Source organism: Podarcis raffonei, chromosome 8 (genome assembly GCF_027172205.1).
Source record: "Podarcis raffonei isolate rPodRaf1 chromosome 8, rPodRaf1.pri, whole genome shotgun sequence".
NCBI lineage: Eukaryota > Metazoa > Chordata > Lepidosauria > Squamata > Lacertidae > Podarcis > Podarcis raffonei.
In genome coordinates, this window is record NC_070609.1 from 46,483,787 (window position 1) to 46,508,954 (window position 25,168).

Genomic DNA, 25,168 nt, shown 5'->3' on the forward strand with positions numbered 1-25,168 from the left:
ATACCAGTTGCCAGGAATCACAAATGGGGAGCGGTCTGTTGCACTCAGGCCCTGCTTGTGGCCATCTGCTTAGCCATTGTGAGAACAGGATGCTGGACTAGATGGGCCTTTGGCCTGATCCAGCAGGGCTCTTCTTATGTTGTTAAGGCAGCTCCCTTTGTTCCTCTCAGATTTCAAACCTTATACTCATGGTGCATCACTATAGAGAAATGCATTTTGGCTCCCGCATCTGCCGATGGACTGCAGTGTTTAAACTGACCCTTAGCTTGCCAAGGAAAATTGAGGAAAACGCAGGCCTCTCTTTCAGGGGTCTAATAAAAGTTGGGTGTTACCATTCTTACATTGTACTGATGTTAGATGATGACAACGATCCTGAAGTCTTTCCCCCACCCCTCTCCTGTGGCCTGTCCCCTGTGCTGCCTCTTTTGCGACTAGCTGGCTGAAGGTAAGTTGAACCAGTAATGAGTCAAAAAAAGTTTTTATCTGGTTTCCTCCACTCCCTTCTCTCCCTGGCATTAGTAAGGCTTGGAACAATAACAGGATGCAGGATGGGAAAAAGGCGGACACCCAGCTGGGAAGCCTTGGAGACTGTAAAGCTGAACACTCCCTGTATTGCTTAATGCAGTGAAATAACGGATTTCACTTAGTTCTTTATATTCACTCTACTTTATCCAATCGAGGCTTGGAGGCTGATTTTGGATTCTTCCTGATTTGGAATAAAGCCCAGCCCAGGTAAGAAACGTGGTCTTTGGGGAGTGAGGACAGAGAGAATTGTTCTTGGGATTTTTAAATCTGCTACTTAAAAGCAGCTTTGCCAAAGTTTGGTGGACTAAGGTTCCCTTTAAAACATTGTGGTGGAACTTTGGCCCTCCAGATATTGCTGAACTACAACTCTCATCGGACCCAACAGGCATGGCCAATGGCCAGGGATGGTGAGAACTGTCGTTCAGCAACATCCAGAGGATCAAAGGTTCCCCACACCTGCTTTAAAGCGTCCAATAGTCCAGGATGTACTTTTACAACAAGCTAGTTTTCTTGATCCTGCCATTGTGCACAAACTGCGTTGCTGTGGAGGACTACTTGGAGTTGCCTTAACAATCCCAGATGGCAAAATGGAGGATTTGTGTTTTTGAGAAAGGATTTTCAGGTCAGGTCACCAAGAACCCAAGCCGCTGCCAATAAAAGTTTAACAAGGAAATTGAGGGGTGGGGGAGAGAAAGATGTTCAGTTATCCAATGTGTACCTGGAGAGCCTTAATGTTTGAGAGACAGGAAAGCTTTCCCCAAAGAATGCTAGGAACCATAGTTTGCTAAGCATGCTGGGAATTGTTTTGTGAGGGGATTAGCTGTCTCCTCACAAACCTCAGCAGCCAGGGAACTGCAGGTGGTATAAGCATGCTTCAAATGTATCCTGTGTGTGTGACCTTAGAACTAATATATGCCTTAAATTTTGTCATGTGGATCGGCACCATGTAGCTGATTTATGTTAAATGAAATAGCCTGAGTTAGACTGGGCCCATAAGAATGAGGGATGGTGAGTGGACTGGGACCACAGCAGCAACAAAGACTTAAAACCACCCTTCCCTCATATCATGGTCCTGATCCAGCTCAGGGGAAACAATACCAGCTATTTATTTAACAAAAATCATCCACACAACACCAAACCATGTGTAGTATTCAACTAAGGTTTACTCAAAGTAAGCCTATTGTAATTGATGGGCCAAACCTAGTCATGTCTGTTCATTTCACTGGGTCTGCTATGAGTAAAACGTATTTTTGTACCACCCTATGTAAAAAGCATAATGTATACGTTGACACTTGTCTACTGTAAAAGTGTCAGATTTTCTTTCTAACAAATACTCTGCTAATATGTGAAAACACGGGCTGTAGCTTATTGCTGAACATATGTAGATGAATCAGAAATAAGACTTACAGAGTCAGATACATATGTGTATATATTGGCTGTTCTATCAAAAATTGATAAAATGGCCTTGAAAGCTTGCTTTGATATCTTACTGGTTTGGGACAATAAACTGAGGCACAAGCCAGACAAGATGGAAATGCACTTAACAGATGTTTCATCTGCCCAAGTGAGTGCTGTTCAGCCTCTTCTGGTGTGGGCTGCACTCTCCCTAAAGCAGGGGTGTTGAACTGAGTCTGGCTAGTAAACCAGACCTTGACCTCTCGCAAGCCTTGTTGGTCACTTTGAAAGGTGGGCAGGGTTGTCAAATTTGTCAGTCACTTGACATCACCACAATGCCAGGTGAAACTTTTTAAACTTGTTTTCATTTGAAATCAAGTCAAAAGGGCAAAGTCTCTGGGGGTTTCAGGTTCGGCCAAGCAGCTGATGCGTGACACCTGCAAGCCCTGCTTTAATCCATCAGGGAGTCATATCTTTACCTGCCTCATATCTGACAAAATATATGATGTCAGGATAGGTAGGCATAGCTTGGGGAAAATGGTCTTTAGAAGGCTTACTTAGACTTGCAGGACAGAGGTGCCCAGCCACCACACTTAAGGTTCAGAAAGGATAGGGAAGAGATGTGGTTCAGCCTTTCTGAAATATGAGAATGAAAAATACAGCTAGTCTTCAACATCAGTTCTTCTCCAGAATTTTGCAATGTAGTTTTCCTATCCCCAGAAAATATGTACAAAGATGCATATAATAGAAGAAAGTGTGCATGGAACACATATATATGTTATAATAATATACAAAATTGCATTGTATTAGGGGAAATTGCACAAAAATGTGAATATTAGACAAAACAGCCTACAAAATATGTGTGTGTTAGGATGTTAGTATAATGCCTTATAGAGCTGTTGTAATGATGACTGAGAAAATGCATAAAAATACTTAGAGCACTGCAAAGAGCTATGCAGTCTTTTATCTATTGTTAAATACATATATTTTAAAAGCTGATATATGTTTGGAGAAAAGGATTCTGATTTGTTTTTAGTTCTCAGAAGAGCAATTCACTTTGTCAAGTTTTGGGAAATGAGAACACACATCAGCCCAGAGTAACTGGTTAGCTTCACGTATGCAAAGTCCCAAGCTGTTTTAGGCTTCAACCATTCATGTGAAGATTATAGCAAAAACTGTACAGATTCAAGTATGAAGCTTAATTTATGTAGAAGCAGGAAAATGCATGTATGCATTGAATAGGGTTGCCAACTGTTCAGACCCCAAGATGCAAAGGGGCAAAGAGCTTATGAGCAGAGAGGTGGAACCTGGCAGATCAAGGGGCCCCTTGTGGAATGGGGCAAAGTGGGGGTTCTGTGGGGGCAAATGACTGCATGTGGAAGGTCAATGCAAGATCTTCACCATGCCCGGTGTCATGAGGGTGGAGCCTGATGGGGTTGGAGGAAGAGGGAAAAGCAAATGGCAAACATTCTCAAACTTAGCAGAAAGTCACCCTGAGATATTACTCCATTCCCTGGAGAGCCCAAAGGTCAGACTACAAACTCTGCTCCCTTACAGACGACCTGTTTATTGAACCTCCATCCTGATTTGTTTGCAGAGAGATCATTGGCTACTTAATGAGCATTTGCTCTCATTTGTTTACCATTTGTTCACCATAGTGTCAGAGTAAGTGTTATCCCGCACTTTCTGAGGCATTTTCCTATAGCTTTCCTTATGACAAAAAGTTTATGGGGGTGGGTTGTGGGGGCTGTTTCACAAGAGCTGCCAATCAGTTTTAATTGCACAATTTGAATTAGCTGGTACGTGATCAAAAGCCACCCCCAAAGGAATGATGGCATGGAAATGCCTTGTGTGTCAAGAAACTGAGGAGACCTGGATTCAAATCCTCACGCAGCCATGAAGCTCCTGGGTGACCTTGAACTGGTCATCCTATCTCTCTCTCAGCCAGGTTTGTCCTGAGGATAAAGGGCGGAAGACCTTGTACACCACCTTGAGCTCTTTGGAGGAAAGTTGGGGTTCCATAAATAAATTAACAGAAGAGATCAAGGGGTAAACTTTCACTTAAACAGTTAACAGTTTGCAAAGAGCTTTGCCAAGCTGAATAGACTTGCCTCATATCCTGCTTTTGTTGAAGCAAAATGGAGTAATTGAAAACAGGATATATGTAAAGGGATTTGTATAGTCTTTTTAACCTTTGGAGGCATTTTTGATGGATTGCCTTTGCCAAGTTGAATTGTATGAACATCAGATACTATTTAAAGAGAAATCCCTCTCTTTCTTCTCTTCTCAAGAAAACAGAAATCACATGGCTTCCTAGCATAGTGGTAATTGGCATTTGAGTGCCCTTCTTCAACAACAGAGGGAGGAGATGTTATTTGGGTGTTTGTTTGCATTTGTTAATTTATGCTAGATGGCGGGAAAGCAGAAGCAGGTTGGGTTTCTTGCAGCACAACAAACTTGGCTGCAAAGTGCAGGAAAATCTACAAACATACCCCTTCCTTTTAGGGTACCCACATGTTCTACTTCAGTTGTCTATTTGAAAGTGTTGCCCGTTTGAACTGCTCAAAGTCCAGTCCAACACCAGTTTAAAGAAGGGAGAGTAAGTTGCTAAGTTGCTCACCAACAATTAGCACCTGGATAGCAAACAGGGGTCACCTGACCACAGTCTTCTACACTGTGGCAAGAGGTATTCATAAATGACTTGATGGGTGGGGCAGAGCTGCTATGGCAGCTTCCCAGCATGTGGGTGGCTGCTGCTGAAGAAGGAGGGGTGAGGTGATGGGGAGTCGGGCGTAGTGCAAGCGCACCAGCAGGAGTGCCAGATTGCATTTTACACCATGCTGACCTCTCCACCCACTCAGTAAGCAACAGTAACCCACCTGCTGGGAAGCTAGCATAGCGGCTCTGCCTCATCTAGTGAGCAGCTTCTGGAGGCACTGTTTTGAATGACAGTAATTATTTTTTCCATTTCTAACTCTCCATATGCATTGGCATATGCAAATTGTATGTAGACCTGCATACTGTTTTGTCCTCTTTTTTTGATGGTGCATAAGTAGCCATCCTTGAGTGATAGCGGTGATAGTGGTGGGGGGTAGGTTCTTACAATGCAATCGATATGGCTGGGTGTACATGAATAATGGGTGTGAACCACACACACACACACACACACACACACACACACACATACTCCTTTTCAAGCTAGGCATAGTCTGAAAGAACATGAAAGAGCTGAACCTAAGCAAGTTTGAATTTGGTTAGTACCTGGATGTACGACTGCTTGTTATGTGCCCTGAGTTTGCTGCCTTGAGTTCCCTAATGAACAAACTGCACAAACCATTGCAACCAAAACAGATAACCATGGTCAGATTTTGGGGCAAGCATTCGTGCTTTAGTAACCCCCAAAATGAACTTCTTCCATTCACTCTACATGAAGCAGTGCTCTATAAGCATCCCAGAAACTTCACTTGGAATAAAATGCCACATCAGACTTCTCACTGGGTGGAGGATCATTCAACCTGTCTTTGCTACATAAGCACATAAAGCATAAGAAAAGGGAGCATGTGGTCCTCCAGACGTTGTTGGCCTGTGGTCAAGGATTAGGGGGATTGTAATCAAGCAATCTCCAGGGGGCCACAGGTTCCCCACCCCGGAAAGGAGAACAGTCCTGCTGGATCAGACCCAGGCCTATCTAGCCCAACATTCTGTTCTCACAGTAGTCCACCAGATGCATACAGGAAGATAACTTCTGACAAGGAGTAGGAACCCCATCAAAGAAAAAAGGAGGGTGTATCCAGCATTCCCCCCCCCCCATTTTCTGACTTCCTCTATGCTTATCTGTACACAAACAGAGAAATGTGAAAGCCTCCTTATCATTTGCTGGCGCAAGGAAGTTCCACCAGTTACCCTGGTGCTCCACAGGAGATCATCAGTGCTCCTAAGAAACTATCTTATATTGAGTTGAAGCATCTAGCTCAGTATTGACTACAGGCAGTGCTCTCAAGTGAACACCCCCAACCCTGCTTAGAGATGCTGGGGATTGAATTTGGGGCCTTCTGCACCCAAAGCAAATGCTATACCACTGACAATGAGATCTTCCCACTTTTTTCCTGTTGGGGTTGGGGGGAATGCTAGAGCTATGATCTCCTGCAATCTGACCTGCCCTCCTCATGCACCACTACCTGCTAGATTAGACCAGAGGTCTATCTAGTCCAGCATTCTGCTCTCATAACCACCAATGGGAAGCTGGGAAGCAGGACATAAGAACATCAGGAGAGCCCTGCTGCATGAATCTGCCAGTTTTGGTTCTCTTAGCTCTTAGTTCTCTTAGCTCTCACATGAAAATTTGCCAGCATTTTAGTGCATGATAAACTCATGCTGGTGTGTAGATTTCACTAATATGTATGTTTCTACTAGCAGTTTCCCCTAATTTCATGCATTTTGCACGTTATTATTTCTATTTCCCCTAATATATTCATTTTTGTACATGTCATTTGGCTCAAGAAGCACATCACAAAATTCAGAGAAGGGCGAATTTTGAAGGATCCCTGCATTTCAGTTCACATATTGTTTTGAGAAATGTGAATTTAGTAGCTTCTCGCTAAAATTAGAACAAACCTGAATTCCCTGCCCGATCCCTACTCAAGCTACATTAATCCATTGTCTTTGTCTTGCCAGGGATAGAATAGCATGACCTTTAGGTCTCCCATAGTATCCATTGAAATCACTGGAGTTTCCATTCTTCTGCCATCTGCAGGAAGCCAGCCATCTGGCCATCCTCTGCCCATTCCTCACTTCCCAGTCAGCTCATGGAAACCTTCTGACAGCACAGAGCTGGAACTGAACACGTCCGCAGAGTCAGGGTCACAGTTTCTCATTCTTCAAATTTTAAACTCAGTTCTCCACAGTTCTACAGCAATTTGAGAGTTATTGTTATTTTTTTAATCCTCATGAAAACTCACCGGTAGTTTGGTGCGTATTTCTCCTAATAAACACATTTTTGTATGCAATTTCCCTAGTGTACTCATCTTTGCAAGCAAATTCCTCTAATGTAATGCATTTTTTATGTTATCTTCATAGATATCTTCATTTTTATGCATGCTTCCCCCTAATATATGCAGTTTCATAAACACTGGTTGGTTGGACACGTATATCACAAAATTCAGGTAAATGCAAATTTTGAAGGATGACTACATTTCAGTCCTTGTATTGTTTCAGAAAGTGTGGATATGATAAATTCACCTTTAAATGTGAACTGAACCCAATTTCTTTCCCATCCCTACTCCTGAAGAACCTTCGTGAATGGTGAGATGTGGTTGTTACAGACTAACCACTCCCTTTCAAAAGATTGGTTTTGTAGAACTATTTTACAAAGCCACTCCAGCTGTGAACTTTCTTCCTGGCACTCAGCACACTTTTTGCTCTGCTCAGAGCTCTTGGGTGCCAAAAGGAACTCAGAGTGGGTGGAGATACAAAACAATGTGATCTCATGAACAGTCAAAGGTTTGCAAATTGTTGGCTGTTGCCCTCTGTCACCTCTGTGCCAAACTGTAAATGTTGTATCTTTTTCTAGCTCACTCCCAACAACATCATCCAGGCCAAGAAATCCTAATAAGCACAGGTTCTATTAAGGATCTGAATGTGAAAAGTGCTCCCTGCTGAAATCAGTGAAACTAAAAGCAACTGTGTGGTCATAGAAGTAATTAAAGCTATGAGGCCAGTCATAGCTAGTTTATAACATGGTATGGGCATTTCCTTTGCTAGGTCATATCTATGTACTCATGAAGCAACATGGGTACAACAGGGCCACACATTTAGATCCATTCCTGAGATCATACAACCCTTCCCAGCTTCAAACACAAGAATAGGGTTGGGTGAATCTGGACCTCAAAAACACATTGAAAGTTTAACAGTAAAAATACATTCCCCTGTTCCATCTGTTAGCAAAGGCACTTAATTAACACAGACAGTCTACAGAGAAAATACCTGCTATCATTTTACTGAGCAAAACTGAACAAAAACAGAGTATAATTTGAGGCGCAAGGAACAGAGAGGTTTTGTCTTTCTTTCTTCAAGCCTTGTAGAGAAATTTAATTCAGTTCACATTATAAGCAGAATTTATCACATTTGCACTTTCCTAAATATTATGAGAAGTGAAACATAGCCTTCCATTGAAATTTGCACTTATTCAAACTTTGTAATGCAATTCTCCGACCAACCAGTGTTTACAAAAATGTATATATTAGGTAAAAGTAGGCATAAAAATGAGTATGTTGATGAAAACGACATACATTACATTTGGAGAACTTGCTTGCAAAAATGTGTACATTATTTAAAACTGCATACAAAATGTATTTATTAGGAGAAATTTGCACTAAAATGCTGAATAATTTTTATGAGGATATTTTAAAAGAAAATGTGTAAATTGCTGCAGAAATGCAGAGAACCAAATTTAAGGTTGGAAAAATGAGAAACCAGGAGAATCGAAACTGCCAATTCCTTCCATCTCAATTCCTTAGGTTCATGGTTCAATGAAAACATAAGAACCCTGTTTAATTAGGCCAAAGGCTCATCTAGCTCAGTATCCTCTTCTCATAGTGGCCCACCAGAACTTTGATCAAGACAGTGTTCCATTTTCAAATTGCGAGCTCTGTTTTGTTTGGGGTGCAGGGGAAGAGAGCTAACCAAAAGGAAACTAACTTTGAACTTTTTTGACATGTTGTGATAATTGCAAAACTGCTTAGTGCAGCATTTTATGGAATGAACTAAGATGACCATTTCTGCTGTTGCTTCAAAGTCCAAAGGCACTAATACTCATCTGGTGGGTGTAATTCTCTAGCAGAAGCAACAGGATAAGGTATCGCCATTTCTCCTTTTGTAATGCCCTTATTTCCTATTTTGCCTTGTTTAAAATAGACCTTGCATGAATGTTGTATGCACTCCTAAAGTGCCTATATCAGGAATGACCCTTTTTGGTCAAAGGTAGAAATAATTACCTCTAGTAATTTTTAAATAACTAGAGGTTCTTTTAATGCACACAGAGAGCTAGATGATGTTTTCTTCGTAACTTTTGATGGTCCATAATTATGAGCTAATCAGACATGCCTGATGTGGAAGCTGGAGAGAAATAATGTGGCAGTAATAAGAACTCAGTAACTAGAGACTGAAATCAAAATAGTCACTGTTGTAATACTGGAAGGCGTGATACAGAATCTTCTTTCTGGGGTTGCCTCTAGACTTTCATTATTTTGCACTGGAGCTTAGTTTTGAACACTTAAAGTGGAGTGTTCAGTCATCCTGGGGCAACAGTTCCACTTTTAAAAAAGGACTTTTGCAGTTAGTAAAGTGACAGAAATGTGCTGAACAGTGTGTGATGAACAATTGGTTGTGCTACAGCCTGTATAGTGAATGTAGAGAGAGGTTGATTCTCCCTCTAATAAGAATTCTTCATGGAAGATCTCCTGAAGATCTCCTCTTTTGCTTATGGGATGTTTCCTCTAGATCACTGAGTAGTTGCAATAAATAAATAAATTCTGACTTCAGTGAGGATCAGGAGAAATTTTCTGCTGGCTGCTTGAGAGAGAGGAAGAGGAAAAAATGGAGACTGTAAATGCATCTGCTTTTAATTGTTTTAACTAGTCATATGTTTCATTTGTGCATCTAATTTTATTGATCTGTGACTGCTGTAAACAATTCATTCAGTTAATGAGAAGACTGTAAGCACCGTGCAAGCAAATCAGGATGACTGCTCATTGTCATATAACATTGCAGCAAACAAATCATAATGAGCGCTCAATAAAGACCGGATATAGTACAGGATGAATGCTTGATTAACAGGTTGCCTGGTGAAGCTCTGATAAAGGTTGGATATGTCACTCTCTGTGGTAAAGGACCACAAATCAAGGGCTTCTCAATAGTCCATTTCTTTACTTGAGATGTGGCGTGGAATTCTCACCACCAACCAAGGTGGAATGCTTGTAGAGAGATGCAAGTGTCTTTGTGTATTGTTCGGTTTCTTTGGAATGAGGGACAGCAAAGACTGTGGTGTCTTTAGGATACACGGTTTATTTGCACATATTTACAGCCTGAGCCTACAATGAAGGGCGCTCACAGATAGGGTCCTCCCTTTAAGAGGGCTCATGTTGCGGTGAGACCTGGCAACCAAACCCTCTGTTGATTGAATAGCCACAACACCCAATTGGTAGGTCCCTTGATGCTGGGTTTAATCAGGCCAATGGGACGCAAGCTAAACGGATCAAGGGACCTATATATACCTATGCACGTGACCCAGAGCTTCCTCTTTCGGTGCATGCATCGGAACACCCATCCACCTCTCCCTATATTTAGGACTGTGCGCTTGACCTTCCTATGCCATCATGTGTTGTCTGCTGTTGGGACAGGGGCACGGCAGGAATTTTCCCCACTTGGCTGATTGGCTGGTGCCATTTGGGTTTCGCCTGCCACGTAGCAAATCGTCACAACTTGTAAGGTTGCGGATAGGCTCTGGTTCAGGTGGTAGGGATGGGGGAACGCTCTCACCATCCCTATGTGAAGGGTATTCCGTTAAAGGAATCCAGGGACTCAATGGTTTGGTCAACCCTTTGAGGGGGTTGTGCCTGTGCCTGAGTCCAGGGGGCATTTGGGTGGCGGAGATAGCCTGTTCCAGGCCTTCCGCTTATCCAGGTGTTCACCCTAGGCTGACCTATGCTGGTGCCCTGGGTCAGCACTACCTGCAATGGTGCAGGGAGCTAGTCGAACCAGAGCCTATGCAACCACTCACTTGCTGTAATCAATAAAGTTGTGGCCTAAATTCTGCCAAAAAACCAAACCAAAATTTGAGTCTTGTCTGAATTTATTTAAGGGGAAGGTTTAAAGGTCTCAACATGCAACATTAACACTCCAAGAAGTTCTTGCTTCTCCCATAACTACAGCCTTGGATCGCAGGAGAAATCAGGCATGACTCTGTCTCTCAGCTGCCCAGCCTGCTTCTAGCCTCTAGCTTGCACACACCTCAGCTGGGACTTTTGTCTTTCTAACTACAAGCCAGCTGGGGGAGTGAGGTACCCATTTCCCTTGTGTCATAGAGACACTTCCTTTGCCATCTTAATGGCTCATACTTAGACCATTACCTCACCAGGAAGCTGGCCTGCCTATTTCAGTAATTGAATCCTTGTTGGATCCAAGAATTAGAAGGGACTTAGGCATATAGCCTAACCACTCCCCGCACAACACTAATACAATAAGGTAGCTGCTCAGGTTCATAGTAAAACACAATCAAGGCCAGTCATTGCACTAGCTCTAGCTTCTGAACTGCCTTCAATGGCAACTTCTTGTAAAGCACATGATAAGAGTCAATCCTTGAGATCACCTGATCATGAATGAACGCACTACCAGATCTCTGGCATCATGAATGGAGAAGGGGACTGAAGAAACTTGCATGTATAAAAGCTTATAGAAGACTTTGGTTGGGAGAGAGGGTACAGATGAGGTGCAGAAATGTAGTAAGAGTTTCTTTGCTCCTTGGCATAGTGCTCCAGAAAATTTGCTTACCACAGCAATTTCCTAGTCAGTTGATGGCCTTCTGGATACATACAGTATATCCCAAATGTCCTGTTATATGTTTATTCTGAACCCTCATACATGCCCAGCTTGCATGAGAACCCTAACAAACCCTTTTTGAAGAGAAACAGAGCGTTGTATGTGGAGACAAAGGTGCATTGTTCTAAAAGTGTGAGTGTTCCAACCCTTATACCCAAAAAAAGAACTTTCCACAGCAAGAACTAACAAAAGAATTATTACAAGGAAAAGAGAGTAGGCGTACTACAGAGACAGTAAACCATGTGAGATAAACATAGACATATACACCATAGCAGCATTTTACCGTAGCTACATTCCTAGCACTCCAGCTTAAAGATAAAAGACCTTAGGATCCTAAGAAGCATAAGCATAGAGAGTGAACATGGCATGTGTTATGGGACTCATGAAAAATAGGGATAAAGGCAAAATTATACCTTATCTAGGAGGCTCTGGACCAAAAATCAGAATGAAGATTTCTATATCTGTGAGAATTAAGCTCTCACCTCTGAAATCATCACCTTGTCAGGCAATAGAGATCTCGCCGTTTCCTTGGTCTGATCTCCAGCAGAGTGCTAAAACTCAGAGTGGCGTGAAGTGGGGTGGAAATTGTTAGAGCTTTAGGGTGCTGCCCGAACCTGTGCAAAACCTGTCCTTGAACATGATTTGGGGTCTCCTATAAGTTAAAGGTAAAGGGACCCCTGACCATTAGGTCCAGTCGTGACCGACTCTGGGGTTGTGGCGCTCATCTCGCTTTATTGGCCGAGGGAGCCGGCGTACAGCTTCCGGGTCATGTGGCCAGCATGACTAAGCCGCTTCTGGCAAACCAGAGCAGCGCACGGAAACGCCATTTACCTTCCCGCTGGAGCGGTACCTATTTATCTACTTGCACTTTGACGTGCTTTCGAACTGCTAGGTTGGCAGGAGAAGGGACAAAGCAATGGGAGCTCACCCTGTCACGGGGATTCGAACCACCAACCTTCTGATTGGCAAGTCCTAGGCTCTGGTTTAACCCACAGCGCCACCCATGTCCCTGGGTCTCATATACTTGCATGTAAAATGGGAGGGAAAGTGCTGACTTGCAAAAGGGGACAGGAAAAGATTCCTTTCAACTATAAAGTTTAATTATTGTTCCTCAAGATTATCATGGTGTCTATGGAGGTGAGCAGGGCAAATTCATACATTCGGGCAAAACAAGCTTTATCTTACTATTTCTAAGTGTTATCAATTAAGCCTTAAATGGAATCGGTGTTTGTTTGAAATCCAACTTATAAATCCCTGAGGAAACTGATTAGCAGGTTTTCCTGGTGGCGAAATAGTTTATCAGTATATGCTTCCTTGCAATCAGTCAAAAAGTCTGATTTTCATTCTACATCGCAAGCAGGGGTCACTGAGAGGTTGATACTTCAATATAACACAAGCAAGATTGATGCCCTGATCCATAAAAATGAACCAAAGAAAAGTCATATCAAGTGTCCCTAATTTCAACCTAGTGAAAGTTAGGGACAGAAAGCAAGACAAAACACTGTTTAAGATACACACCTTAGTTAAAATGCTTGGGAACTTCTGAAAATTAGAACCTTCCAACATTACAAAATGTATCCTTACATTAAAAAAACCAAAAACTGAAAGGACTCTTTCAATGAAAAAAAAACCATCAAACTCCTTTGTAAATGCAAGCAGAAAATTGGTTTCTTTCAGTAATAGCATTCTATTTATATTAGGAGTTGCAATAAAGCCCTTTGTCTATATAACATAAATGCATTGCTCATCCAGTCATAGATGCCTTGTGGTGAAGAAAAAAGCACATATATCTGAAAGTGTCTTTATTATCTCTTTTAGCTGAGTATCATGAGGCTTCACTTACTGAAGTAATATTCACTCATTATCCAAATCCTCTGTCAACACTAGATTGGTAGATGAGATTGTAACTATGCATAAATGGAAATTAATCAAGTGTGGTGCCCATCATATGTAGATTCAGGGCATGATCCACAATCTCCTTCTGTGTCTTTTATAATACCAGCATACCTTTCCCAACCCTCACCTGTACAAGACTATAGAATAGTCTTTGTTTTGCTCATCTCTGTATAGGGATGGAGGGGAAAATTCAATTCAGTTCACAAATAAAGGCAAACTTACCTTGTTCACACTTTCTAGAATAACACATGAACTAAAATACAGCCATATTTTGAAATTTGCATTTCTCCAAATTTTGGAATGCAGTTTCCAGCCAAGTAATGTAAACAAAAATGCATATGCTATGGTAAAATGTGTATGGAATGCATATATTTGTGGAAAATAATATACAAAGATGCGTTATATTCAGGGAAATAGCTCTGCAAAAAATTGTATATCAGGAAAAATTATAGATGTGTTTATCAGGAGAAATTTGCACTAAAATGCTGGTGAATTTTCATGAGGACATTTAAAAGGAAAAATTGCAAAATGATGTGGAAACATGAGGAACTGAACTTGAGAATAAGGATATCAATGGTTACAAATCCTGACGGCCATGTTCTACTTCCACTGTCAAATCTCTGAATACCAGTTGCTGGAAACCACAGGAGGGGAGAGCAGTGTTAAGTCCATGTCCTGCTTGTGGGTTTCCCATAGGCATTGGGTTGGCCACCGTGAGAACAAGATTCTGGACCAGATGGGTCATTGGGCTGCTGTCAGTGTGGTTCATGATATGATGAGTCCTGCCCTGTCTGAAACAGGTCTTTAATTTGATCCAACAAGGACTCCCAGCTCAGTGGCAGAGCACTTTTTATTATTATTTTTTTAAAAAAGGTCTCAGGTTCAGTTGCTCTAGTCTTCAGGCAGAGGTGGGAAACTCTGAAAACTTGGAAGGTTGCTATCTGTCACTGTAGATGAGAGTGGGGAACCTGAGGCCTGAGGACAGCATGTGGCCCTCCAGGGTTCTCTGTATGGCCCTTGGGATTTCCCCAGGTCATAGCCCTCATTTGTCCTGCTCCATGCCCTCTGAGTATTTTTCCCTGGCTGGAAAGTGTCCATGGACTGTGATAACACATCTCTATTCAGGCAAGCAAGGGGGGGGGACTTTTGCATCACTGGAATATACCCTACTGTACAAAGTTGGGAGTCCCATCCATTGCTTCACCCACTTTTGCCCACCACTGGCATGTGCCCCCCAGAAGGCTGCCTATGAGGAAATGCAGTCATTGGGCTGAGAAATGTTCCCCACCTCCACTGCAGCCAATAACAATGTAGGTGGACCGGTGGTCTGATTCAGGGCCCTTCCAGACTTTCTTTTTATTGCACATTCATGATTATTTGTACAAATGACATGATCCTGTTTTTAATACTATTTGCACCTGCAAACCTTTGGGGACGATCAGACTGATTCACTTCAAATCAGTGCATATCTGATAAATTTCTGCTGAGATCCCGTAACTTTTGGATCCCTTCCAGTTGGGATTCAGGCCTCACCATGGGACTGAAACTGCCTTGGTCGCACTGGTTGATGATCTCCGGCGGGCTAGGAACAAAGGTGAGAGCTGTTTCCTAGTTCTGCTGCATCTCTCAGCGGCGTTTGATACCATCGGCCATAACATCCTTCTGGACCGTCTTCAGGGGCTGGGAGCGGGGGGCACTGTCATACAGTGGTTCCGCTCCTTCCTCCTGGGCCGTGTTCAGAAAGTGGTGGGGGGGATGAGTGTTCAGACCCCTGGGCTCTCACTTGTGGGGTGCCTCAGGGTTCTGTCCTCTCCCCCATGCTTTTCAACATTTACATGCAGCCGCTGGGAGAGATCATCAGGAGGTTTGGGCTGGGTGTTCATCAGTATGCGGATGATACCCAGCTCTACCTCTCTTTTAAATCAGAACCAGTGAGGGCGGTGAAGGTCCTGTGTGAGTGTCTGGAGGCGGTTGGAGGATGGATGGCGGCTAACAGATTGAGGTTGAATCCTGACAAGACAGAAGTACTGTTTTTGGGGGACAGGAGGCGGGCAGGTGTGGAGGATTCCCTGGTCCTGAATGGGGTAACTGTGCCCCTGAAGGACCAGGTGCGCAGCCTGGGAGTCATTTTGGACTCACAGCTGTCCATGGAGGCACAGGTCAAATCTGTGTCCAGGGCAGCTGTTTACCAGCTCCATCTGGTACGTAGGCTGAGACCCTATCTGCCTGCGGACTGTCTCACCAGAGTGGTGCATGCTCTGGTTATCTCCCGCTTGGACTACTGCAATGCACTCTACGTGGGGCTACCTTTGAAGGTGACTCGGAAACTACAACTAATCCAGAATGCGGCAGCTAGACTGGTGACTGGGGGCGGCCGCCGAGACCATATAACACCGGTCTTGAAAGACCTACATTGGCTCCCAGTACATTTCCGAGCACAATTCAAAGTGTTGGTGCTGACCTTTAAAGCCCTAAACGGCCTCGGTCCAGTATACCTGAAGGAGCGTCTCCACCCCCATCATTCTGCCCGGACGCTGAGGTCCAGCGCTGAGGGCCTTCTGGCGGTTCCCTCATTACGAGAAGCAAAGCTACAGGGAACCAGGCAGAGGGCCTTCTCGGTAGTGGCGCCCGCCCTGTGGAACGCCCTTCCAGCAGATGTCAAAGCGATAAACAACTACCTGACATTCAGAAGACATCTTAAGGGAAGTTTTTAACGTGTGATATTTTACTGTATTTACTGTATTTTTGGTTTTTATGGAAGCCGCCCAGAGTGGCTGGGGAGGCCCAGCCAGATGGGCGGGGTATAAATAATAAATTATTATTATTATTATTATTATTATTATTATTATACCACAAATATGGGGGGGTGCCCCACGTTTGTTATGCTACAACCCCTCCAGACAGCAATAATGCAATAGCATTGGGGAAGTGTCGCAGAACAAACTAGAGCAGGATAAATCCACCGCTGGTTCTCTATTGTGTCAATGACATGTTGCAGAATATACCCACTGCAACAAAACACCAATATGCAGGGGCCCAGAGTATAAGCCAGCTTCCTGTGTTCTCAAATTACTGGCAAGAAGGGATTTGCAAGTGGAAACATGCAAGTTCCAAACTTTTTGCTCATGATGCAAACGTAATATTAGAGGAATCTTGTGGCTGGTTTGGAAAACCTCAAGAGAAATGGTATATTGGCTTCAGCAAACAAACTGTTCCAGGGAAGAAGGGGCTGACAATCCAGTTCCCAAAAGTCAAGAAGAGACAAATGTATTTTATCTGGCGACACAAAGTCTGCTCAAAAAAGCACTTGGAGGAAGTGAAACCCTTTGCAAGTTTTCGGAATGTAAAATGAAATGAATGTGAATGAAATGGAAGGAAAGGGGCAGACGAGAAGTACTGTAGCCATCTTTTCAATGATGCAGGGAAGCTGCCGTTTTTGGGGTCAGATCATTGGTCCATCTAGTTCAGTACTGTCTACACAACCCACTCATCTCCCCTTTGAATTGAGCATGTTCTACACACAACTCACAGCCACCAGTGCCCAGCATCACCTGCCTGAGGCAGCCACCTCACTGTGCCTAATTATAGGACTGGCCCTGAGGTGGTGTTTCATAAATTATAATCAATAAATGTCACCTGGTATCAGGCATGTTTGCAATGAGAATGCAGTGATGTGAGCTTAGACCGACCACCACTTCCACACCTGATAAAACAATGCAGCTGCAACCCCATCACACCCATGATTCATCAAAATCTGGGCAGGTTAAAGTAATCCCAAGAATAAAGGCTCCCATAGTATTTAGATGTATTGTGATATACCAGGGTCCTCCAGATATTGCTGACTACAGCTCTCTTCATTTCTTAGCACTGGTCATGCTAGCTGAGCCTGATGGCAGTGTTACGATATGGAGTTGGAGGCCCACCATAGCTCACCACCCACAAATTTCACGTCCCTTCAATAAACTGAATTCAGTGTGGCCTCACTCTGTTGAACCATCAGACTTTGGAGGCCTGTAAAACTCCAGGCTGGTTCAGACATTGCCAAGAGGTGCAGAAAGAGGGCAGGTGAGAGACCTGTGCTTCAGTTTCCTCTCTTAATGTAATATATTTAGTTATTAGTTCAGTTAAATTGATTGTTTGTAGGCTGTTTTCCAAAAAAAAGCTGCCTGAAATACCACACACCCTTTGCTATTTTACATAGCTGTTTATTTATATGCTGCCTTTTGACCAAAAAAAGGCCACCAAGGCAGCTCAGAAAGAGTAAACAAGTACATGCAAATACAATAATGCAAATGCAAAATAATACAAACGCAAGTGATACGATTCAAAGCAAAATCTCAACATTTCAAAAGTATTAAAAACTCAGCATATCTGTGTTCCTGCCAAAAAGAAATACTTAAGCAGCAGCTTTGCCTTATAAGAGTCAGTGAGAGCCAGTGTGGCGTAGTGGTTAAGAGCGGTAGACTCGTAATCTGGTGAACCGGGTTCGCATCCCCACTCCTCCACATGCAGCTGCTGGGTGACCTTGGGCTAGTCACACTTCTCTGAAGTCTCTCAGCCTCACTCACCTCACAGAGTGTTTGTTGTGCGGGAGAAAGGGAAAGGAGATCGTTAGCCGCTTTGAGACTCCTTCAGGTAGTGATAAAGCAGGATATCAAATCCAAACTCTTCTTCTTCTTCTTCTTCCCAGGCAGGGGGAGTGGGGCAAGGCAGATAGAAAATCTGCTTGAAGGCTCTTTTGGAATTTTCTGGCGGAATATGTGATGATTCCCACCCAATGGATGGTTGTAAGGGGTGGGTAGAAAAGTTCAAGGAGGATGTAGTGATATACTACAGTGGTACCTCAGGTTAAGAACTTAATTCGTTCTGGAGGTCTGTTCTTAACCTGAAACTCTTCTTAACCTGAGGTACCACTTTAGCTAATGGGGCCTCCCGCTGCCGCTGCACCGCGTCATATCTGTTCTCATCCAGAAGCAAAGTTCTTAACCCAAGGTAATATTTCTGGGTTAGCAGAGTCTGTAACCTGAAGCGTCTGTAACCTGAAGCATCTGTAACCTGTGGTACCACTGAACCACTAAACTTAGAGGTGGCATGCTACTGAATAGCAGCTACTAGGGAGCAACAGGGAGAGAGGGCTATTGTCCTCATGCCCTGCTTCCCAGAGGCATCTGATTGGCCATTGTAGGAAGCTGGATGCTAGACAAGACAGGCCTTCAGGTGCATGGGGAGAGTTTCATTGGAAAGATCCCAACAACATCTGTAGTCATTGTTTGTATTGCTTTACAGGGCTTTCTTCCACAGAGATGGCAAGATGCTGCCTTCTCCTGCTTTCTTTGACGCTGGTTCCCACTAGTGCTCATGGAGAAGATTTCACAAGGACTGTTGTTAACAGCAATATTAACAAGCGCATAAAGAGAGAGTGGATCTGGAATAAAATGCATATTATCGAAGAACACAATGGGACTCTACCACATCATGTTGGGAGGGTAAGAATATAATTGATGAATTTCAGTCCTGCCCATCCTCCCAAATGAATGTAATTTTTACCCTGCTCTTTTACAATTAACGATTGATGAATCATCAATTCATAGTTCAGTTGCAAAGGATGTGCTTTATATGCAGAAAGGCATACAATTCCTGGAGTCTCCAGTTGAAAGAAACTATCAGCGGCTACTAGCTAGGATAGCTATGTTCTGCTTCCATGGCCCAAGGCACTTGCTATGAATACTGTTGCATGAAGGTCTTGCTTTTGGGCTTCCCATAGGCCTCTGGGTTGGCCTCTGCAAGAACAGGATTCTGGATTAGATGGGTCATTGGCCTGATCCAGCAGACTCTTCTTATGTTCTTACAAGCAGGTAACTAGTGACAAGGAAGATCTCTGCCTATGAGTTGCAGAGTTGAGATAGGTTGACAAATTGTCCAGCGTTGTATGAAGTAGCTTCCTATGTTTTCCCAAATTCCTTTTCATTTCTATAGTCTGCCTGTGTGCCAGCCTCTCATCCAACCTGTGGCTGCTGTTGCTGAATGCCAGCTCAGCTCTGAGAAGACCTTGCTCACTCATGATCTGATTATGGATGAGGAGGCCAATCTGGTCTGCATCACTGAGACCTGGGAGCTCCCCTGTGTATTCAGTGCAGTATCAGGGAGGGGGGTTGCTGTGGTCTATAGAGATTCTCTCTCCCCCTTCAAACTCTCTGTCCAGTTTGGGGGGAGATCTAGAGTGTGTGTTCCTGGCCCTGGGCAATTGGGACAGATTGGAGATTCTGCTGGTTTACTGCCTGCCTCACTGAAGCTCAATCCACATAAGACTGAGGAACTGTTAGTGGGTGGTTCCCTACACCAGATGGCTGGGATGTTGCCTACTCTTGATGGGGTTGTACTCCGTCTGAAAGAGTGGGTATGCAGCTTGGGGGTCCTTTTAGATCCATTGCTGTTGCTTGAGGCTCAGATGGCATTGGTGGCTTGGAGTGCCTTCCATCAGTTTCAGCTGGAGGCCCAGCAGCACCCCTATCTTGACAGGGATAGCCTAATGTCTGCCGTCTATGCTCTGGTAACCTCTCAGTTAGATCACTGCAACACATTGTACATAGGGCTGCCTCTGGAGATGGTTTGGAAACTTCAGCTGGTGCAGAATTCAGTGGCCAGGCTTCTCATTAGGGCAAGACAGTTTGAGCATATAAAACCAATCCTGACCCGGCTGCTCTGGCTGCCAATTAGTTTCTGGGCCCAATTCAAAGTGTGGGTTTTGACCTATAAAGTCTAAAATGGCTCAGGACCGCAATGCCTCAAGAATGTCCTCTCTCCATATGAACCAACACTGAGATCATCCTCTGAGGCCCTTTTTCATGTGCCTCCTCAACGAGAGGTCTGGAGAGTGGCAACAAATGAACAGGCCTTTTCTGCAGTGGCTCCCCAATTGTGGAATGGTCTCCCAAGGGAGGTTCACCTGGTGCCTTCCTTACATATCTTTACGTGTAAGGCAAAAACATTCTTCTCCCAGGCCTCTGGCTAATTAAACAATTTATGGCCTTTTAAACTGGGTGGGAAGGGATATTGTTTTTGTTTGTTACTATGTTATGCATTTTTGTGTTTATATATTGTAAAAAGCAAGTGATTTTCAGATGAAGGGCAGTATAGAAATTTAATAAATAAATACAATAAATAGAAATAGAAATTATCCAGCAAACATTAAACAAGCAGTGCACACCACAGCAGTTCCAGGAAATTATTTTGCCCGTGAATCTACATGAAAGTACCTAAAGCCATGAAAGCTGGAAATCTATCATTTTCTACGAAACCCTAGTATTGTAGCACTATGACCTTTCAGCAAAGTTTAGATGCATTTGCAGGTCTGAGAGCTAACACAAGCATGTTGAGAAGGAATCAGATATATGCTGTTCCTTTCTTGGAAGATGAATGAGCAAACATACAAAGGAAGGAACTCTCTTTAGGGACAGTTCCAGGAAAAGAGAGGAAGCTTCGCCATATCCTACAGAACAAGCTCACATTAGCAGACAGTACTTGTTGCAGTACTCACAGCCTGTCAGGCAAATGCACTGATCCAGAAAGGTCCCCTTCACTTCACTATGACAGCCTGACAGAACCCTGCTAACATTCAGGGAGATGAAAACATACAGCTGCCTCCATCAAGGACAGCATCAAACTCAGCAATGAACACCATCTGAAAAGCTTTGCCTGAGTCACATGCAGTCAATTGAAGGGATTTCATAATGTACTGTTCCATTGACTATATTGTTGTATGCCACCCCTATCTCCAAGCGGGACAAGACTCTAAGGGTTCCAGGCAGCTTACCCAGGGTTTGTGTTTTCTTTTGGAAATGAGGCACAGCAAAGACTTTGGTGTCCTTATATAAATATGGTTTGTTGTTGTTGTTTAGTCGTTTAGTCGTGTCTGACTCTTTGTGACCCCATGGACCAGGGCACACCAGGCACTCCTGTCTTCCACTGTCTCCCGCAGCCTGGTCAGACTCATGTTTGTAGCCTTGAGCACACTATCCAACCATCTCGTCCTCTGTCGTCCCCTTCTCCTTGTGCCCTCCATCTTTCCCAACATGGTTTATTTATGGTTTATTTACACATATATACAACCTGAGCAATGGGTTTTATGAGTCCCTGGCCATTGGCTAGGCTTCCTATGGCTTCTGGGAGTTGTAGTTCAGCAGCATCTGAGGATTGTGTTCCTAGGATTCCTTACTGACTGTCACAATTTTGTTCTGCTTTCACATTTTAATTCTTATTTACAGACTTTGTTGTACTTTTTAGATCACATCAACCATCAGGAATCCCAATGCTAAATACGTTCTTGAAGGGGAAGGTGCTGGGACTCTGTTCAGAGTGGAAGACAGCACTGGAGATGTGTCTGCAAATGAGAGGCTGGACCGAGAGAAGAAAGCTGAGTACCACTTGAAGGCTCACATTCTTGACCGTTTCACCAATAAGTCATTGGAACAACCCTCCGTGTTTCGTATCATAGTCTATGACATCAATGACAATGCCCCAGTTTTTGTACAAAAAGTGTTTAATGGTTCTGTCTTGGAAATGTCACCACTAGGTAAGCTCATCTCTCTCTTTTAAAAAAATGCTACTGTGCTTGCATGCAAAAAAAGGGTACCTTAACAGAAACTAAGCATGGGGAGTCACTTTCTGCCCAAGGGACAGATTCAAACCTAGCCAACCTAGGACCCTAGAAGTTGTTTCTTTGCCCAATAGCAGGCAAGGCTAGAAGTGAAAAGGAAGGGGCAAAAGTCAGCAGGTTGAAAGGCCAACAAAACAAAAAGACCAGCAAAACATTTTTTTTAAAAATGCATATTTTTATATATATATTTTTTTATGTATTCTGCAAACATTTTACATATTCTTAAATTTAAGTCTCCTTTAAGGCTTAGTCTTTAAAGCATCCAAAATGAATGTAAGATCTATAAAATGTTAAGTTTAATCAGGGGAAAGCCACAGATAACGTGGAAAGTGACAGGACAAATAAAAATGACAGATGGGTAACATCAAATGATGTCACATGATTGGCAAGTGGGCAGAATTTGCTAGAAACGGGTTCAGAGGCCGGAGGTTTCCCACCACTAATATAAATGAAAAGAAGCATAGATCATCCAGTTGCAGTAAGAAAGCTAACTCTCCCTTAGGTTCTTACGCTGAATACTTGCAGAAACAGACCATGGCTCAGAGCCACTCTAGTCATGTGGAGCTAGCCGTGTGCAGTGATTTATGGCCCTGGATGGAGGTTCAAGAGACATCTAGCCAGCTCAGCCAAGCCCAGATTAGCACTTAGATGCATAATGTTCTTTGAGAGCTCGCTCACACACACACACACACACACACACACACACACAGTACCCACCCTAGATCCCTGGTCTGTAAGTAACCGCTCCCTTCTCTTAGTTAACCCTTTCCATCCTTGACTCGCCACTTGTATGGCTAGCCCCAGAATAGCTTCCTCTTTCACCAGGCCTTTTAAGCTGATATCTTTCCCAGTCTACATCTGCATTGGAATTGTTTTAAAGATATTTTTATTGTTTCATCACTTGTTTGTCACCCTGGGCTCCTTTGGGAGGCAGAGCAGGCTATACATTTATTTATTTATTTATTTTATTGATTGAGCATTCTTATTATAACCAGTGTGGAGTAGTGCACTAGAGTTCTGGACCAGGAGCCTGGGTCAGTCACTGTCTCTCAGCCTGGCCTACCTCACAGGGTTGTGGCAGTGATGAAATGGGGAGGGGAGGGGACTGTGTACACTTACATGGCCTTGAGTGCTTTGGAGCAAATGTAGGATAGAAATGTCCTAACAACAGCAGCATTAAATAGGAGGGTTCAAAGTGGTGACGGAGGAAAAGGTTTGTCTCAGGAGAGTTGATTTTTCACACCTCTTTAAGCAGATTCATCACAGTTCTTGTTGGCAGTTTTTTACACGAACAGAATCTAAACACTAATAATTAAGTATCATCTTTTGGTAACAATCTCTCTCCCCCCCCCCCTCTTACTCTCTCTAGGAACATCAGTCACTAAAGTGACAGCTGTAGATGCTGATGACCCCACAATTCTTGGCAATACTCGTGTTTCCTACAAAGTTATTCAGGGAAACCAATACTTCAAAATAGATGATACTGGTAGGTATGATATCAATAAATCAGCTGGTGAAAAGTATTCCTGCCAGACTCAACTCCTCCCAGTTCACAAAAGCTAGTCCTGGGAAGTCTGAGATCCATAAGTAGAACAAAGCACTCTTATTGCTCACACTAACAGGCAAGCCTGAGTAGGAAACTTCTATGTAGAAGGCAGGCCACACCACATCATCTGTCAAGTCAGTTTGTTCATCTTTGAGAACTTTCAGACTCATTGTGAAATAATATACTTCTGCATACCCACCTGCTGAGTCTTCCAAGCAAGCAGAAACCAATGCCTTTTTGACAGGAGTGCCAACTTGGCCCTGCAAACATGGGTGCCTGGGGCTGTGAGTGCCATGCAGTGTGCATGGCCCTGGCACTGAAATTGTGGGTGCCCAGCTCCTTCGTGGGGAGTTTTGTGGGAGCTCAGGCACTCAGGGCCCCAGGGAGTTGGCACCTATGCTTTCTGATGGTCCTATTTAGCTTCCAAACCAATAGATATGAAACCACCAAAGTTTGGGATCTTTGAAAAGTTCAAAGGATTTCTCACCCCCTCATCTGCTGATGAGGAGCAAACAATGACAGCTGGCTTTTCTAGATTTGAAGCAGGTAGGTAGGTAGGTAGGTAGGTAGACCACACCGCACATAAAGTTTACCTTGGAAGGATGAAAAGGGAGAAGAGAGGACTGCCTTGGAGAAGACGGCTGGACTACCAAAACTGGCAAGTAGTGATCTGAGGGAGGGAGTCAAAATTCTGTTAACTGTTTTTAAAATTAAAAATAAATGCTATATTAAAGGCAAGCAGTAGAAATTTAAGTTATACAGATTAATCTAATAGTAAAAAAAAATGAGGTGATAAATGAGGCAGATGCATGTTTAGCTTTCTTCTTTTCTTTTACAGGAACAATCTACACAGCTGTACCGGATTTGGACAGAGAAAAAACCCCTGTTTATACAATTGTGGTAGAAGCAGTGGATGGCCACGGTCTACACTCAGAAGAATCAGGCACTGCTACAGTCCGCATCTCACTGACTGATATCAACGACAACTTCCCAACATTTAGGAAAAGTTAGTTTTGCGAAATCAATGAATTAAATTTGATGAAGCCATCTGCTCCTAACTCAGTTCATGGAAATTGCATTCAGTTGAATGTAATGCAATGTGGGTTCCAAATTTGACTAGATATTTAGAACGTTTATATATTCCATGACAGCATGTCAGACCACTGATGCATCCAGTACAGCATGTCTACACTGGCTGGCAGTGGCTGTCCAGCGTTTCCATGCAGGGGGCACTGCATACTGCTAGGCAGAGTAGACAGTATTAAGCTAGATGAATCAATGGTCTGACTCTTTCTATGGGTGTTATGCAATTCTACTTTTACTCAGAGTAGACCCATTGAAGTTAATGGACACGCCTAACTTAAATTCATTAATTTCAGTGGGTCAGCTCTGAGTAGGACTAAGTTGGTTACAGCCCTGTGTTCCTTGAAGCTAACACAGCCTTCTGTCCATGCCACCAACTGACACACCATCATTTCCCATTCATTCAGTGAAAACAAAGAATGAATGGGTGGGTCTACAGCAAACAGTTAGATTTACACACAGAAGCTACAGTT

The 25,168-nt window shown here is 43.4% G+C and overlaps 1 protein-coding gene across 4 annotated transcripts in view; it reads left to right on the forward strand.

The window, feature by feature from the left end:
• The first annotated feature begins 420 nt into the window (after positions 1-420).
• Positions 421-25,168, forward strand: part of CDH5 (cadherin 5) — a 33,101-nt gene continuing 8,353 nt past the window's right edge. Inside the window, exons 1-5 of one of the 4 annotated variants that reach the window (XM_053399663.1) lie at positions 421-445; positions 18,697-18,896; positions 21,694-21,982; positions 23,436-23,552; positions 24,451-24,618. In XM_053399663.1, coding sequence (XP_053255638.1) covers positions 18,714-18,896; positions 21,694-21,982; positions 23,436-23,552; positions 24,451-24,618 — 757 coding nt within the window. In that variant the 5' untranslated portion in view covers positions 421-445; positions 18,697-18,713. Of the gene's footprint in view, positions 446-510; positions 733-17,338; positions 17,476-18,696; positions 18,897-21,693; positions 21,983-23,435; positions 23,553-24,450; positions 24,619-25,168 lie in introns of those variants that run through there. The other 3 variants (XM_053399664.1, XM_053399661.1, XM_053399662.1) reach the window with 3 other exon arrangements.